Source organism: Diaphorina citri, unplaced genomic scaffold, assembly GCF_000475195.1.
Source record: "Diaphorina citri unplaced genomic scaffold, Diaci psyllid genome assembly version 1.1 scaffold140, whole genome shotgun sequence".
In the NCBI taxonomy this organism is placed as follows: Eukaryota; Metazoa; Arthropoda; class Insecta; order Hemiptera; family Psyllidae; genus Diaphorina; species Diaphorina citri.
This window is the reverse complement of record NW_007377577.1, coordinates 287,353-304,664: the sequence shown is the minus strand read 5'-3', so window position 1 is coordinate 304,664 and position 17,312 is coordinate 287,353. Positions and strand designations below refer to the sequence as shown.

Genomic DNA, 17,312 nt, shown 5'->3' with positions numbered 1-17,312 from the left:
AATAGTAAACTAACTTCCCTGAGTCCCGAACCGGCCCCCCCGTTCCCCCTTTGAAAAAAAAAAAAAAAAAAAAAATCGTGTCGTGTCGTGTGTAGTGGAAACACTCTCATTTAAATTACCTACATGTCATTGCCTACAGGACATTTTATGTCGTTCGGAAAAAAAATCGTATGAAACTCACAAGTGGGAACGGGGTTCAATACATAACAGTCTAGTCTACAGTTCTAAATATGAAATAAGGAGAGCCAAAAGAAAGAACAAGCAATCATTAAAACAATAAACATATTAAATCTACCTATATTAAAATCTAATTTCTTTTGTTCAACAACATAATTTACACATTCCTAGGTACCTACCTATTAAATATTCCTGAGTCTAAGGCATAACCAAATTCGTGGCTTTGAGCTTAAAATGTGCTTTTGTCACTGACTGACTCACTCTGTAGAGCAGGAATGCTAGGCAGAAACGTTCCTCGCATCATTAATAATAATAAAAAAAACTAGCTAAATTTTTTGACCCTTTATCTGGACTCAAACCACAAACCAGATACGAAATCCACCGCACTAACCACTACACCACCAAGGTTCTAATTCTGGTGATAACAAGCTAACAAGTCTTTGGTATCCTTCCATTCAGGGTTTGAATATCTCATCAGGTGGCTTTCAATGAGAAAATATTCCCGGTCCAATGCTGTCCCGGAAAACCAGTCCCGGTTCAGTGTTTGGCTGCAGCATCTGATTTTAAATATTCCTAACAAGTCTTTGGTATCCTTCCATTCAGGGTTTGAATATCTCATCAGGTGGCTTTCAATGAGAAAATATTCCCGGTCCAATGCTGTCCCGGAAAACCAGTCCCGGTTCAGTGTTTGGCTGCAGCATCTGATTTTAAATATTCTTGGTATTTCTCCTCAGTCATTAGTTGAGATACTTCATTCTTGTCCGATATTTGTAGCTTGAATAACCAACCTGAGAAGAGGAGGTGAAACAAACATGAAATACTAGTAGCCCCAGCCTAGTTAACTTGAAAGGTAGCGTGGTGTCTGCCTTGTAAGCGCTAGGTCGCAATTCCCGCCCGGGGTGGACTTTACCCTCAACAGATAAGGTTCGTTCTCGGAACGGTTTTCTCCTATCCTGTCCTTCTTCTGTCTTCGTTAAATATTCTTGGTATTTCTCCTCAGTCATTAGTTGAGATACTTCATTCTTGTCCGATATTTGTAGCTTGAATAACCAACCTGAGAATAAGAGATGAAACAAACTTGAAATATTAGTAGCCCCAGCCTTGTTAGCTTGAAAGGTAGAGTGTCTGCCTTGTAAGCGCTAGGTCGCAATTCCCGCCCGGGGCGGACTTTATCTTAAACAGATAAGATTCGTTCTCGGAACGGTTTTCTCCTATCCTGTCCTTCTTCTGTCTTCTATTTCGGGACGATAAGACATCAGCAGTAACGTAAAATAAGGAATTTTAATCGTGTTAAGTATAAATGCTTGTCACAAATGTTGTTCCCAGCTTGATACACAACGCTAAATTTCATGACTTGACTTGGACTCGAACCACCAACCTCCAGATTCGTCCACCGCGCTAACCACAACACCACTGAGGTTGGTTACATAAAATAAAACTACTTACCATCTGTGTAGCATGCGGTATTGATGAGGGCAGGTGTTTCTTCCACGGTAGAATTTTTCTCCACTACCTTAGTCTTCGATTTCGGGACGATAAGACATCAGCAGTAACGTAAAATAAGGAATTTTAATCGTGTTAAGTATAAATGCTTGTCACAAATGTCGTTCCCAGCTTGATACACAACGCTAAATTTCATGACTTGACTTGGACTTGAACCACCAACCTCCAGATCCGTCCACCGCGCTAACCACAACACCACTGAGGTTGGTTACATAAAATAAACCTACTTACCATCTGTGTAGCATGCGGTATTGATGAGGGCAGGTGTTTCTTCCACGGCAGAATTCTTCTCCACTACCTTGCCAGACAGGGGCCCGTTCTCCCTTTATTCCCAATATAAGGTTCAAGTCACCCATCCATTTATTGGCCTTGCTCGGCGTAGCTTAACATCCACTACCTTGCCAGACAGGGGACTGTATAGTTCACTAGCAGCTTTCACACTCTCCAGAGCTCCACATTCATCTGCAATATTTCAAAGTGTGATTCAGAGAATTGTAGGAAAAAGTTGGACTCGAACCACCAACCTCTAGATCCAGAGTCCACCCTGCTAACCACTACACACCTGATGGAAATCCTTCCAAAATTTGAATTCGACCCCAAAAATTTGATTGGGACAGAAATTCTATGAGAAAATTTAAATAACCTCCTATTTTTTTATTTTTTTAACTGATTTCATTAAAATTGGACCAACCCTTTGAGTTATGCTGAAACGGAAACAAACTTTTTTTTAATGGCACTTACCATCTTTTTGATTGACTGAAGTGTTATCTAAAACTTTCTCGCTTTGAGTTCATAGGTCGTCGCGACAAATTTCAAGATCAGAGGTCATTTGTGTGAGAAAATGTGAAAAAAATCCCCCAAAAACCAGTTTTCTGGACAAAATTTGCACCACCATTTTAGTGTTCCTGGTAAAAAGTAGAAACTTGTGTATGTGTGTGTTTACTTATTTCCATACGATGCGCCATTCCAAGGGACAACAGAGATCTTCCATTGCCTCTTCAGATAGACCTGCTATGCCAGCCACATACATAATGAGCATACGATTACGAAAACGAAACACAACCTATGTTTTCCTATGAAAACAAAAGTCATTCTAATCCCATTTTATATAATAGGTACATTTTAATCTTCATCTAATAATGAACAACCCTCATCCGGACCACGTGAATAATAAAATACAAAAAATGGACGAAATGGAAAAATTTTCACTTTTTTCCAACGTTGCCACAAAATAAAATACGCGTAGTGAGTTGGAAAAAAAATCAAGAACGGTTAATAAACAAATGGAAGCGCGCGATTTTTCAAAATTTTAGTAACATGTCTGATCTGTTGTCTGAGAATAATTTCTTTTCTGGATTTGTCATTTTTCTAGGAATTACTTGTACTAAACCAGTGTATATTTATCGTGCATAAGTGTACTTTCATCAGTTCAAAATGATCCCTGAAGAGAAAATCCTGCTGATAGGTCAAGTACTCAAAGATTCTTCCAAACCATTGAAGGAACGGTTCCGAGCACTGTTCACATTGAAAAACATTGGAGGTAAAACAGCTATCCAGTGTATTAGTGAGGCATTTGCTGACGAATCAGCATTGTTGAAACATGAACTTGCTTACTGTCTTGGTCAGATGAAAGATAGTGATGCCAATGACATTTTACGACAAGTTCTGGAGGATAAGAGTCAGGAGCCAATGGTCCGACATGAAGCAGGTGAGATTATTTTAGGAATGATAGTTCTAAACAATGTACGGCAGTTAGACTTAAAACAGGGAGTTGCCCCAGCCTGCAATTTTCCTGGCTAAAGAAATAGCAATGGTCGAGAACAATGTGTGGCAGTTAGACTTAAAACAGGGAGTTGCCCCAGCCTGCAATTTTCCTGGCTAAAGAAATAGCAATGGTCGAGTGTGAAGGGCATTCTCAAGTGAAATTTTGTAGCCAAAACCAAAGGTCAACCTAAATGCAATCACCCCAGGGCTGATTGAAGGCTGACAAAAAACATCAACCTTACTTATGTGTACATGGGATAAGGCAAAGAAGTAGGAAATGATAAAGAATTCTGAATAATGTCCATTTTTTCTAGAAATGATAAAAAAGTGGGCTGGGTTAGGACTGTGTTCCAGGAAAAACTTATTATCACTTCGAGTTATTGTTATACTGTTGCTGAATATCTTCAGAATTAATTGGAACAACTCGAACTTTTTTCTTTTTTCTCAAAGGAGGTCGGTTCATAAGATTTTATTTATTTTTCAGCCGAAGCCTTGGGTGCCATTGGTGACAAAAGCTCCATATCAATTCTAGAAAAATATGCACAGGATCCTGTCAAAGAAGTATCGGAAACTTGCTACCTGGCACTGAAGCGTATTCAATTTGTAACAGAAGAAGACAAACAGAAAGACACAGGCAATATTTACGGCTCTGTAGACCCGACTCCTCCATTGGATGATGTCAGTGATATAAACAAATTGAAGGAGATTCTACTGAATGAGAATGAAGACCTGTTTATGAGATATAAAGCCATGTTTAAGTTGAGGGACATCAATAGTGTGGAGAGTACACTGGCATTGACTGAAGGTTTGTATGACTTCCAGCTTCTAGGGTAGTTTGTTAAATTGACATAAGAAGCTGACTTTATGGCCTACCTACTTAAACAAAGACAAAATTGGATACAGTTTTTGGACATTCATCAAGTTTCTTAAACTTTCTTTGGCTTTAAATCCAAAATTTGTGTAAAATGTTGTTACACAAAGTCAATCCTGCAAAGTTTTTTCATCAAAGTCTTGGTGTATGACTATCTGAAAGCAGGTCTCTTAAGATTCACCTACATTATCAAATCAAATATTCAGCCAGAATTTCAGAGTAACCAACAAAAACTTGTAGGGTATTTAAAAAATGTAAATGCAGTTTCTTTGTGTTATTATGTCACAACTTTGGCACTCACTGCAGCATTGTAGGATTTTCCCAATATCTCAATAATCCTAAAATCCAATGTTTACCTACCATGCTGGCACCGGTCGCTATGCGCATTTATATGTAAATGTAAATGCAATCCTTTGCAGATACAAATTTCTTGACCCCGCCGGGAATCGAACCCGGGTCTCCCGCGTGCAAGGCGAGTGCAGTGACCACTACGCCAACTTGACCCCGCCGGGAATCGAACCCGGGTCTCCCGCGTGCAAGGCGAGCGCAGTGACCACTACGCCATGGGAGCTGACTGTAGGGTAATTAACTCCAAATATATTGCCTTCTAAACCTAGCCTCTCCTTTCCCTCCAGGTCTATCACATGGGAGCAGTCTGTATCGTCACGAGATATGTCTTCCTTCTCTCTTCGATTTCGGGATGATAAGACCATAGCAGTTACAGTTCCCTCTGTCAAACCTCTTAAAAAAAAAAAAAAACTTAGCCTCTCCTTTCCCTCCAGGTCTATCACATGGGAGCAGTCTGTATCGTCACGAGATTGCATTCGTGTTGGGCCAAATGCAAAACCCGTCCAGTATTCCAGCCCTGACTTCAGCCCTAGAAGATCAAACCCAGAATGAAATGGTGCGCCATGAATGTGCAGAAGCGTTGGGCGCTATCGCGACTCCTGAATGTTACGATGTATTGAGGAAGTACCTGAGTGATGAGAAAGTGGTGGTAAGGCAGAGCTGTGAGATAGCACTGGATATGTGTGACTACGAGAATAGCGTTGAGTTACAGTATGCTGATACACTGTGCAAGGTGTAGATTTTGCTTTACCAGTAGGTATTGCATTTTTAGCCTTACAACTTTTTACTTTCTATTACTACAGTATAGCGAGCTATACTAGTAATGAAAGTATTGCAATCAGTCCAAATTTTTTAAAGAAAAGATTATGCCTTGGCAACTGCTTTGCATTACTTCAAGCCTTAACAACATGTTAGTGTAACCTCCCTGGATGTTCTATAATCTTAAGGAGGCCCCATATTTATTGTATACTTATGAATAATGATCATATGATACCCAAGTATATTTTATTGTTAAACTAGCATCTCGAATAAATCAGTTACAATGGATCACTGAAGTTAAGCAAAGTTGGGCATGGATGTCATGAGGATGGGTGACCATCTCACAAGCCCCCCTCAGTCTGGTTGAAGTTAATGTGAGGTGACAGTAACTCCTGAAGAAGTAGACTGTAAAATTTTAAATACATACCCTGGACCAGGTAAATATAAAGGTGTGTAAATATTTATTAGGTGTGTAAATCAACATGCCAGTCAACCCATTTTCAACATACCTACCTACTCAAAATGACATGTTGTTATACACATTTGTTATCAGCAAAGGTCAAGTCTTGTGTTATCTCAATTTAATTGTGTAACCTGTATGAGATGATAAAGAATTGAATATTAAACATTCATTCTACCCATGGAGTTTGGGCAAGGAATGTGAATCAAATGTAATACAAGAGAGGAGAGCATTATAAAAGTAATTATGATGCTTGAATAGGATTAAAGAGTATAGGACCATTTATCCTGGTAGAAGATTACTACATACCTACTACATTTCTCAATTGAGGTCAAACTGTCAAAATATAATATTGAGGAAAAATTCCATACTTCCGACTCAGGGATCAGTAAAAATGACTTTTTACAAACTAGATTTCTCACAATGGATAGGTCAATTCCTTTCAAGATTAAAGATCTATTGACAACTGTGAATGAAACATAGAGAAGTTCAAACTTACACAGTGAGGAACATGATGTGGAAAGTTTGGAGACTTGCTGATATGAGTAGACAGCGGGTAAAGTTCTGACAACTTTTGAGATAAACAATCCTTGACAGTTCCTACTCACACAAGATAACAATTTTAGAGAACACATTTTATTTGGAAGAGATTATCAGTAGATTTTTGAAAGTTTGAAGAATATTCCAGAAGTCAAACTGCCTGACTAGAATTCTTTCACAAACACATGGGCCTTATCAAAAATTTCAATGTGCAAAGTGTACAAACCACTGAACATAAGCAAAAGCTGTGAACTTCGGACCACCCAACACTTTTTACTTTTTACAAAAAGTTTCAAGTTTGAATTTTCGTGGCAAAAATGATAAGAAAGTGAGGTTGGAAAAAAATCAAGAACGGTTAATAAACAAATGGAAGCGCGCGATTTTTCAAAAACTCACACAAGATAACAATTTTAGAGAACACATTTTATTTGGAAGAGATTATCAGTAGATTTTTGAAAGTTTGAAGAATATTCCAGAATCCAGAAGTCAAACTGCCTGACTAGAATTCTTTCACAAACACATGGGCCTTATCAAAAATTTCAATGTGCAAAGTGTACAAACCACTGAACATGAGCAAAAGCTGTGAACTTCGGACCACCCAATACTTTTTACAAAAAGTTTCAAGTTTGAATTTTCGTGGCAAAAATGATAAGAAAGAAGAATATTCCAGAATCCAGAAGTCAAACTGCCTGACTAGAATTCTTTCACAAACACATGGGCCTTATCAAAAATTTCAATGTGCAAGGTGTACACAAACCACTGAACATGAGCAAAAGCCAAAAGCTGTGAACTTCGGACCACCCAACACTTTTTACAAAAAGTTTCAAGTTTGAATTTTCGTGGCAAAAATGATAAGAAAGTGAGGTTGGAAAAAAAATCAAGAACGGTTAATAAACAAATGGAAGCGCGCGATTTTTCAAAATTTTAGTAACATGTCTGACTGATCTGATCTGTTGTCTGAGGTTGATTTCTTTTCTGGATTTGTCATTTTCTAGGAATTACTTGTACTAAACCAGTGTATATTTAGTTTCTATCGTGCATAAGTGTACTTTCATCAGTTCAAAATGATCCCTGAAGAGAAAATCCTGCTGATAGGTCAAGTACTCAAAGATTCTTCCAAACCATTGAAGGAACGGTTCCGAGCACTCTTCACATTGAAAAACATTGGAGGTAAAACAGCTATCCAGTGTATTAGTGAGGCATTTGCTGACAAATCAGCATTATTGAAACATGAACTTGCTTACTGTCTTGGTCAGATGAAAGATAGTGATGCCAATGACATTTTACGACAAGTTCTGGAAGATAAGAGTCAGGAGCCAATGGTCCGACATGAAGCAGGTGAGATTATTTTAGGAATGATAGTTCTAAACAATGTGTAGCAGTTAGACTGAAAACAGGGAGTTGCCCCAGCCTGCAATTTTCCTGGCTAAAGAAATAGCAATGGTCGAGTGTGAAGGGCATTCTCTAGTAAAATTTTGTAGCCAAAACCAAAGGTCAACCTAAATGCAATCACCCCAGGGCTGATTGAAGGCTGACAAAAAACATCAACCTTACTTATGTGTATGTGTACATGGGATAAGGCAAAGAAGTAGAAAATGATAAAGAATTCTGAATAATGTCCATTTTTTCTAGAAATGATGAAAAGTGGGCTGGGTTAGGACTGTGTTCCAGGGAAAACTTATCACTTCAAGTTATTGTTATGCTGTTGCTAAATATCTTCAGAATTAATGGAAACAACTCAAACTTTTCTTTTTTTTTTTTGCTCAAAGGAGGTCGGTTCATAAGATTTTATTTATTTTTCAGCTGAAGCCCTGGGTGCCATTGGTGATAAGAGCTCCATATCAATTCTAGAAAAATATGCACAGGATCCTGTCAAAGAAGTATCGGAAACTTGCTACCTGGCACTGAAGCGTATTCAATTTGTAACAGAAGAAGACAAACAGAAAGACACAGGCAATATTTACGGCTCTGTAGACCCGACTCCTCCATTGGATGATGTCAGTGATATAAACAAATTGAAGGAGATTCTACTGAATGAGAATGAAGACCTGTTTATGAGATATAAAGCCATGTTTAAGTTGAGGGACATCAATAGTGTGGAGAGTACACTAGCATTGACTGAAGGTTTGTATGACTTCCAGGGTAGATTGTTAAATAAAATTGACATAAGAAGCTGACTTTATGGCCTACTTAAACAATGACAAAATTGGATACAGTTTTTGGACATTCATCAAGTTGGCTTTAAATCCAAAAATTGTGTAAAATGTTGTTACACAAGGTCAATCCTGCAAAGTTTTTTCATCAAAGTCTTGGTGTATGACTGTCTGAAAGGAGATTCTACTGAATGAGAATGAAGACCTGTTTATGAGATATAAAGCCATGTTTAAGTTGAGGGACATCAATAGTGTGGAGAGTACACTGGCATTGACTGAAGGTTTGTATGACTTCCAGCTTCTAGGGTAGTTTGTTAAATTGACATAAGAAGCTGACTTTATGGCCTACCTACTTAAACAAAGAAGTTATTGTAGATTCATATTGTACCCAAAATTTGTACATAATAATTGCTTACCTTATTTTATATTTGAACCCTAGTCATGACAAAGAATCCTGTTAAAACAAACAAACCTGCTATCCTGTCTTCCTTCTCTCTTCAATTTCGGGACCATGAGACCTTAGCAGTTACAGTTCCCTCTGTCAACCAAACCTCTTAAAAGAAAAACCAAAAACTTGTTCATTATATTTTGTACCCGAGATCCGGCTTTAGAGTAAGTTCTACGCTATCCTGTCTTCCTTCTCTCTTCAATTTCGGGACCATGAGACCTTAGCAGTTACAGTTCCCTCTGTCAACCAAACCTCTTAAAAGAGAAACCAAAAACTTGTTCATTATATTTTGTACTCGAGATCCGGCTTTAGAGTAAGTTCTACCCTCAGAATAATAAACATAGAAGGAATAATAAACATAGCCTCTACCTTGTTTTGCCTGTATTGCATACACTGAAAAATAAATATAAAGGTGTGTAAATATTTATTAGGTGTGTAAATCAACATGCCAGTCAACCCATTTTCAACATACCTACCTACTCAAAATGATGTGTTGTTATACACATTTGTTATCAGCAAAGGTCAAGTCTTGTGTTATCTCAATTAAATTGTGTAACCTGTATGAAATGATTAAGAATTGAATATTAAACATTCATTCTACCCATGGAGTTTGGGCAAGGAATGTGAATCAAATGTAATACAAGAGAGGAGAGCATTATAAAAGTAATTATGATGCTTGAGTAGGACTAAAGAGTATAGGACCATTTATCCTGGTAGAAGATTACTACATACTACATTTCTCAATTTATTGAGGTCAAACTGTCAAAATATAATATTGAGGAAAAATTCCATACTTCCACCTGAATTGCCCTCCTGTTTATCAGGCAAGTGTCTTAATTATTAAGCCACCAAGGCAGGTTTTCAAGACACAGATTATTTTATTAATAAATAAGCAGTACATTGCTGTGTTAAGTACCTATATGTTGAAATATTATTGGTAGACCCAATTTTTATAAATACCCGGGTATTTTCAAGAAGCGCCTCAGTCGAATTGTGCCCGGGAAATTAAAAAAAAAAAAATCAAGTGACAGTGTTTTTTGTTTATTTTTCTTCTTTTTTTAAAATACCCGGGTATTTACCCACCCAGTGGGTATTTACCCACGACCCATCACTACTTCCACCTGAATTGAACCCATGCCCTCCTGTTTATCAGGCAAATTATTAAGCCACCAAGGCAGGTTTTCAAGACACAGATTATTTTATTAATAAATAAGTAGTACATTGCTGTGTTAAGTATATGTTGAAATATTATTGGTATGAAAAATAAAATTATAATACATTCTTTGGGTGTAATTTGAGAAGAAAAGGCTGTGTTTTATCAATTTGAGCAGGGGTTCTTTCTTTACCAGTTGGTGGATTACTACAATACCTACCCAACCCAATTTTTTGACAATATATGAGACAAGCATTTTGGCATTTTGACCACCACACCTCTCAGACAGGATTGGCAAAAATTGGGTAGGGGGATATTTTTTTTTTTTCTTACAGAGATATGTGTTCTGAAGATGGAATCGTAAACTTTGACGTCACGGCATACGCTCCCGTAGGTGATGACGTCACATCAAATGTCCCGAGCAAAGCTCCCTCGCAGACAACGCATCAATGTGTTTGTGCGCATACGTTTCTGCGCAGTTCTTTCTGCTCCTCCGCTAGCGCGCTTGCATAGTGGCGCTACCTAGCGGACAAAAATAGCAACTGCGTTAAGTCTGACGTCACAAATCTTTGAACTTTTTCATTATAAAAATTACATTTTCGACCTTTTACAGTTATTTTTTTGGAGTTTTGACCTCAGATTTGGATTTTCCCCAACTTTTTACATAGGAATCGACCACTTATTTATAATTTTTACCCATTTGCAACTGCTCCATTCCTGAAAAACTATCGGACCTAAATATATAAACAGGTTCAACACATTTTTTGTCAATTTGTTTCAAACGGATACTGGATGCAAGTGGTTTATTTTAAATATTATTATAATTAATAATAAACTCTGGATTTTATTCTATTTAATAAATAACGAGATAGATCCGAATTTCCAAACTATATACATTTTACACTGTGTTTTTCTTAAAACGAAAATCTACATTAAAATTTGAAGCACGTGTATGCTTGGTGTCAATCTAAAATCAATCTATTGAGTAGGTACTGCTAATTCAGCCTATTTCCTACCAGATTTTCAATTAAGACCTAGAAGTATCCTAACTTATTGCTAACTTAAAACAGCTTTTGAATTAATTTACTTATTGCTACATACCTACTTTTAATTTATTTCTTACCTGAAGCACGTGTATGCTTGGTGTCAATCTAAAATCAATCTATTGAGTAGGTACTGCTAATTCAGCCTATTTCCTACCAGATTTTCAATGAAGACCTAGAAGTGCCCTAACTTATTGCTAACTTAAAACAGCTTTTGAATTAATTTACTTATTGCTACATACATATCTATTTTTAATTTATTTCTTACTAAGACAGCTTTTAAGTTTATTACTTAAAGTATTTCTGTTCTCTTGAACAAGAACATTTTTCTATACAAAGTTTATGCTATGTTCGTTTTTACCCTGGGGTAAAAATTACCGAACCTATTAAACACCTATTTTATTCTTTATTTATTTGTGCAGTGATCAACCTCAACTTGAGTAACATCTTAATATTAAAATATTATTTATCAAGTAAAAAATGTGCGTTAACAAGGGAACTTACATAGGTAAATTAAATTTATAATTAGAAAAAAAGCACATTCCAACAGTCATATTCAAATTAGGTATTGGTTTTTTTTAAGTAGCCCAGACTGTGAAGTTGGATATCATATTTCGTAAAATTAGAAATATGAAAAGAAAAAGAAAGTCCCAGAAGTTATATAAAAGCATTATTTTGTCTCAAACAGGAATTAGAATTGTGAATGTTTGTCACAAATCTTTTTCCTACTTAAAAGCGAACCACCAACTTTTAGATCCGAAGTACACTGAGCTAACCACTGATGAAAAGTCTTCCAAATATTGAATTCGACCTTTCCATTTACTCCTGAAGATGTTAAAAATAACCAAAACTTTTAGAATAGACTGTATACGTACATAATACCTATGAATATGAACTTACTGTAAATTGGCAATGGTCAGAAATAAATTTTATTGACTTGTTGCTTGTTGCTGTCCAGCTCAACTTCGTGTCTGGGGACGAGGAGAAGCAAAGGGTTAATTATTAATTGATCGAACGATGCGAGGTCTTTGTTGAATGGACGATTTTTTTTATGTATTTTATTATTACATATTATTATTTTTCTTTTCTCGATAGTAGTTTCAAATCAAATCAATGAAATCTTTGTGGTGAAGCAGAGAGCTTTTTCACAACTTTTGTGGGTATCACAGCATTACGAAGAGGCCTCCTTTACTACTCATTCTCATTTTAACATGAATTTTTTTACACTGGTAATGCCGCTACTGGTCGCTACTTGATTGAAGTAGTTACTCAATTGTCCTCATGAGGCTGCGTGCACAACGAACTCAAAGCACAGAGCCGAAAAAAACCTCGGCCCCGCCGGGAATCGAACCCGGGACCTCCGGAGTGCAAGCCTAGTAAGATATCCACTTGGCTACGCAGGTTGCTGGTTCGACAGTAATGTTTATACAGGGTGGCTAAGTCTACTTACTTCTGCACTGGTCCCTCTCCATACTTCATGAGAGTTCTGATAGCAGTAGGAGCGGTATAGAATTGATTCACCTTGTATTTCTCTACTATTGACCAGTACCTATCATTGCCAGGATGGAATGGGGTGCCTTCAAACTGTGGACAAAAAATAGACAAAAAATTTCATAGACAAACTATGTATCTAAATAGGTACGGACCTCAATTAGTCTGGCTGAGGGACTTTAAACAGGGAGTAGACCAGCCTGAATTTTCCCTAAATAGCAAAGGTTGAGTGCGAAGGGCAGCCTCGTAAATTTTTGTAGCCAAAACCAAATGTCAGCCCAAAGCAATCACCCTAGGGCTGATTGAGAGGCTGACGAAAAACACTGACCCCTTCTGAACACAGGAAAAGAGGATACCTATATTATATCTTCTTCTTCTTCTTCTTTTTCTTCGTACCTATCATTGCCAGGATGGAATGGGGTGCCTTCAAACTGTGGACAAAAAATAGACAAAAAATTTCATAGACAAACTATGTATCTAGATAGGCGATATCTCAATTAGTCTGGCTGAGGCCGCTGAGGGACTTTAAACAGGGAGTAGACCAGCCTGAATTTTCCCTAAATAGCAAAGGTTGAGTGCGAAGGGCAGCCTCGTGAATTTTTGTAGCCGAAAGCAAATGTCAGCCCAAAGCAATCACCCTAGGGCTGATTGAGAGGCTGACGAAAAACGCCGACCCCGTCTGTATACGGGAAAAAGTTTTTTTTTTTTTTTTTTTTTTTTTTTTTTTTTTTTTTTCGGAGAAGGTTAAACGAAAATTGAAGGGGTTTCCAAGATGGTTGGACGAATTTTGAGTAAAACAGCTTTAAAGTTTAACAAAACTCGAGTTTAGGAATAGGACTTAAATTGTTAATCTCCTCTTTAAATAAAACACATTAAAAAAAAAAAAAAAACTCGAGTTTCTTCATTAATAATGGAGATTTACGTAAAAAGGGCCCACGTCTCCCAACACCCCAACAGAACTCAATCAGAGATTTGAACCATTGAATTTTCGGGAAGTACAAATCTGCCACTTTGTTGCAGACAAGTCCAAGTTTCGTAGAACTATCAAGGCTTCTGTAACCATAGTAGATTGTAAAACAGTAAAGCTCCTTAGGCCGGAGTTTCCTGCCGCGAAATTAGTGTTGGGAATAATCGATTATGATAATCGATTATTATTGATAATCGTAATCGATTATAAAAAATAATCGATTAATAATCGATCGTTCCCAACACAACGCGAAATAGACCGGGATTGAGTTCATTCGAAGGTAAGTTGGGTATAGGGTCTTACCTTTATCACAGATATTTTTGAGATGCAGAAGTTTGTCGCCTCTGTAGACACAGTCCGCTGTGACCAGTACCTTGGCTTTACAGTCATGTAGTCTCTCTGCTAAGGATTCATACGAGAAACCTGCGAACTGAGAAAAAAAATCTGGTGTGAACATCACACGACTTTCCTTATCCTATTGAATGATGCTTATTTGAGTGTTCTTTTACCCTAACTTTTACACAATATCTCTAACCGTTTTGTCGCTATAGCTGAAAACCCCCAAAAAAACGGTCGAAATCTGTCCAAAAGCGGTCAAAATACCGCCAAGCGCAGCAATCATCTCAACCAAACGTTTTGTGTTGCATCCTTGTCACATTTGTGAACTACATACCAAATTTCAAGTCTCTAGCTTATACCGTTCCCGAGATATTGTTAAATTACACCGAAAACCGCCAAAAAGCAGTAAAATGCCGCCAAGCGTTACACCGGTCTTAACCAAAAGTTTCGTGTCGCATCCTTGTCACATTTGAAAGCTACATACCAAATTTCAAGTCTCTAGCTCTTACCGTTCTCGAGATATTTTGTTTACAGACAGACACACACACGGACCAATGGCTGAAACATTGGATTTAGGCTCTAAGGGACCTCAAAACGTGTTTTGACACTAAAAAAAGACCATCGAAAATTTCACCCGATTACATTACCTACTTTCCTTCCTATAGGAAGTATAGGATAAGGAAATTAAAAAAACATAATCCAGTATCTCTCTCTCTCTCTCTCTCTGAATCTAAATAGAGAGAGAGCGTAGGGAATATGTATAACGAGGTAAATGAAGAAGAGAGAGAGAGAGAGAGCGTAGGGAATGTGTATAACAAGGTAAATGAAGAAGAGAGCGAGGAGCGTAGGGAATATGTATAACGAGGTAAATGAAGAAGAGAGAGAGAGAGAGAGCGTAGGGAATGTGTATAACAAGGTAAATGAAGAAGAGAGCGAGGAGCGTAGGGAATATGTATAACGAGGTAAATGAAGAAGAGAGAGAGAGAGAGAGCGTAGGGAATGTGTATAACAAGGTAAATGAAGAAGAGAGCGAGGAGCGTAGGGAATATGTATAACGAGGTAAATGAAGAAGAGAGAGAGAGAGAGAGCGTAGGGAATGTGTATAACAAGGTAAATGAAGAAGAGAGCGAGGAGCGTAGGGAATATGTATAACGAGGTAAATGAAGAAGAGAGAGAGAGAGAGAGCGTAGGGAATGTGTATAACAAGGTAAATGAAGAAGAGAGCGAGGAGCGTAGGGAATATGTATAACGAGGTAAATGAAGAAGAGAGAGAGAGAGAGAGCGTAGGGAATGTGTATAACAAGGTAAATGAAGAAGAGAGCGAGGAGCGTAGGGAATATGTATAACGAGGTAAATGAAGAAGAGAGAGAGAGAGAGAGCGTAGGGAATGTGTATAACAAGGTAAATGAAGAAGAGAGCGAGGAGCGTAGGGAATATGTATAACGAGGTAAATGAAGAAGAGAGAGAGAGAGAGAGCGTAGGGAATGTGTATAACAAGGTAAATGAAGAAGAGAGCGAGGAGCGTAGGGAATATGTATAACGAGGTAAATGAAGAAGAGAGAGAGAGAGAGAGCGTAGGGAATGTGTATAACAAGGTAAATGAAGAAGAGAGCGAGGAGCGTAGGGAATATGTATAACGAGGTAAATGAAGAAGAGAGAGAGAGAGAGAGCGTAGGGAATGTGTATAACAAGGTAAATGAAGAAGAGAGCGAGGAGCGTAGGGAATATGTATAACGAGGTAAATGAAGAAGAGAGAGAGAGAGAGAGCGTAGGGAATGTGTATAACAAGGTAAATGAAGAAGAGAGCGAGGAGCGTAGGGAATATGTATAACGAGGTAAATGAAGAAGAGAGAGAGAGAGAGAAAAAAAATTTTAACATAAAATAAAAAAAAAAAAAAAAAAAAAAAAAAAAAAAAAAAATCAGTAAAACATCAAAACTCTGTTCCGTGTTGATTTATGCCGGGCGTCTCTTCAAACTATTGACGTAGGTTTTTTTTTTTTTAAGAGGTTTGACAGAGGGAACTGTAACTGCTATGGTCTTATCGTCCCGAAATCGAAGAGAGAAGGAAGACAGGATAGGAGAAAGCCAGCCGTTCCGAGAACGAACATTATACCATCAGGATAAAATCCGCCCCGGGCGGGAATCGAACCCGCGGCCAGCGCTTACGAGGCAGACGCACTACCAACTAAACTAACTAGGCTGGCGAATTTCAGATTGATTGAGACGTTCGGAATATTTTAAGTAACCTTCTCAGTTTCACCACAAACAATGCATCACCGAGTTTTTGTCCTATCCTTTTTTTGTATTGTCTGAAAGTTCTTTGTAGGTGTTTGCCATATCTCATAATTATTGTCCTGCCCTGATTCTGGGATAACGATCAACATTCTGTATAATCTACATACGGTGTGTGTTATGCTGACCTAATTATTATTGAGATACTATAGTTAGTAGCTACATAGTAGTCAATATTCATAGCAATGACCTCAATCCACACTAAATGCTAGCAGGCCCACAATCAGAGCTAGGAGGGGGCCTTTCGGGGCCTCATTCTCAGCAAAGGTCGCGTGATTTTTAGGGCCTCACATGTTGAATAGAAAAGGCGGCTTTACAGGGTTTATACGCTTTTCCCGGAATGAAATTCCATGACTTTTCCAGAAAATTTTAATGAGTTTTCTAGAAATTTAGGGGGCGGGGGTACTTAAAAATCAGTAAGATCACCTAGAAATACCCCTTCATTTAAATAAAATATGCAATATGCAGAACGTCAAGGAACAATGAGGGGAAATGCGCCGCAGGCCGTTTTTCGGAAAAAACTCGATATTTAATTTGAACATTTTTAATTTTTGACCGGGTGGCAAATTCCATGACTTTTCCAGGTTTTCTTTAAAATTTCACGAATTTCCATGACTTTTTGGCCGATTTTCAGATTCCATGACTTTTCCAGGTTTTCAAGTTTTTCCAGGTCGCGTATAGGTAGGCTTGCCAAACGTCCCGAATTTGCCGGGACAGTCCCGAATTTCAGGGGTGTCCCGGCGTCCCGTTCAGTTTTTCATTTTGGGGCGTTTTGTCCCAAATTTCCGTTTTTGTCCCAGAAAAAATTCGGGACGCGTTTTTTAACTTTAAAATTAGGTACCTCTATAAATCAGAATTTGTTCTTAACTTGTTTAAATTTGTCATGCTTTCATCAGTTTGCTCTTCCACTTTGCTAAACCTTTATAAACGAGAAAATGTTGTATAAACCGCCTTAAACGAAACAAGCTGGGTCCGTCCCTCCGGGAATTTTTTAGCCCGTAGT

At 37.8% G+C, this 17,312-nt stretch overlaps 3 protein-coding genes and 1 long non-coding RNA gene across 4 annotated transcripts; 2 read left to right on the top strand and 2 right to left on the bottom strand.

Annotated features, from left to right (window-relative positions):
* Window positions 1-267: 267 nt before the first annotated feature.
* Window positions 268-2,645, bottom strand: LOC103504923 (glycine cleavage system H protein, mitochondrial). Its single transcript, XM_026820354.1, has 6 exons — window positions 2,624-2,645; window positions 2,422-2,448; window positions 2,078-2,142; window positions 1,912-1,978; window positions 1,161-1,231; window positions 268-750 (listed from the first exon to the last, which is right to left on the bottom strand). Exons 1-6 carry the CDS (start codon window positions 2,643-2,645, stop codon window positions 715-717), a joined length of 288 nt encoding a protein of 95 aa, XP_026676155.1. The 3' UTR covers window positions 268-714.
* A 356-nt stretch (window positions 2,646-3,001) lies between these two features.
* Window positions 3,002-5,852, top strand: LOC103504908 (deoxyhypusine hydroxylase-like). The gene is made up of 3 exons (XM_008469207.3): window positions 3,002-3,388; window positions 3,929-4,249; window positions 5,098-5,852. Exons 1-3 carry the CDS (start codon window positions 3,115-3,117, stop codon window positions 5,400-5,402), a joined length of 900 nt encoding a protein of 299 aa, XP_008467429.1. The 5' UTR covers window positions 3,002-3,114; the 3' UTR covers window positions 5,403-5,852.
* Window positions 5,853-7,359: 1,507 nt separating this feature from the next.
* On the top strand, window positions 7,360-8,599 carry LOC103504922 (deoxyhypusine hydroxylase-like). The gene is made up of 2 exons (XM_008469222.2): window positions 7,360-7,760; window positions 8,226-8,599. The coding sequence occupies exons 1-2, from the start codon at window positions 7,487-7,489 to the stop codon at window positions 8,597-8,599; spliced, it is 648 nt and encodes a 215-aa protein (XP_008467444.1). The 5' UTR covers window positions 7,360-7,486.
* A 2,344-nt stretch (window positions 8,600-10,943) lies between these two features.
* LOC108254649 lies at window positions 10,944-12,179 on the bottom strand. Its single transcript, XR_001809931.2, has 2 exons — window positions 11,488-12,179; window positions 10,944-11,299 (listed from the first exon to the last, which is right to left on the bottom strand). It is a non-coding gene; the product is annotated as an uncharacterized LOC108254649 (long non-coding RNA).
* Between the last annotated feature and the right edge of the window lie 5,133 nt (window positions 12,180-17,312).

What these genes read in the sequence shown, in the direction of transcription:
- LOC103504908 (XM_008469207.3), top strand. Translation starts at nt 3,115, where the DNA reads ATGATCCCTGAAGAGAAAATCCTGCTGATAGGTCAAGTACTCAAAGAT. An exon ending in AATGGTCCGACATGAAGCAG is followed by an intron (nt 3,389 to 3,928) that starts GTGAGATTATTT and finishes TTTATTTTTCAG; the next exon opens with CCGAAGCCTTGGGTGCCATT. An exon ending in TACACTGGCATTGACTGAAG is followed by an intron (nt 4,250 to 5,097) that starts GTTTGTATGACT and finishes CTTTCCCTCCAG; the next exon opens with GTCTATCACATGGGAGCAGT.
- LOC103504923 (XM_026820354.1), bottom strand. Translation starts at nt 2,645, where the DNA reads ATGGCGCATCGTATGGAAATAA. An exon ending in GGCGCATCGTATGGAAATAA is followed by an intron (nt 2,449 to 2,623) that starts GTAAACACACAC and finishes AGAAAGTTTTAG; the next exon opens with ATAACACTTCAGTCAATCAA. An exon ending in TACCGCATGCTACACAGATG is followed by an intron (nt 1,232 to 1,911) that starts GTAAGTAGGTTT and finishes TCTTATTCTCAG; the next exon opens with GTTGGTTATTCAAGCTACAA.
- LOC103504922 (XM_008469222.2), top strand. Translation starts at nt 7,487, where the DNA reads ATGATCCCTGAAGAGAAAATCCTGCTGATAGGTCAAGTACTCAAAGAT. An exon ending in AATGGTCCGACATGAAGCAG is followed by an intron (nt 7,761 to 8,225) that starts GTGAGATTATTT and finishes TTTATTTTTCAG; the next exon opens with CTGAAGCCCTGGGTGCCATT.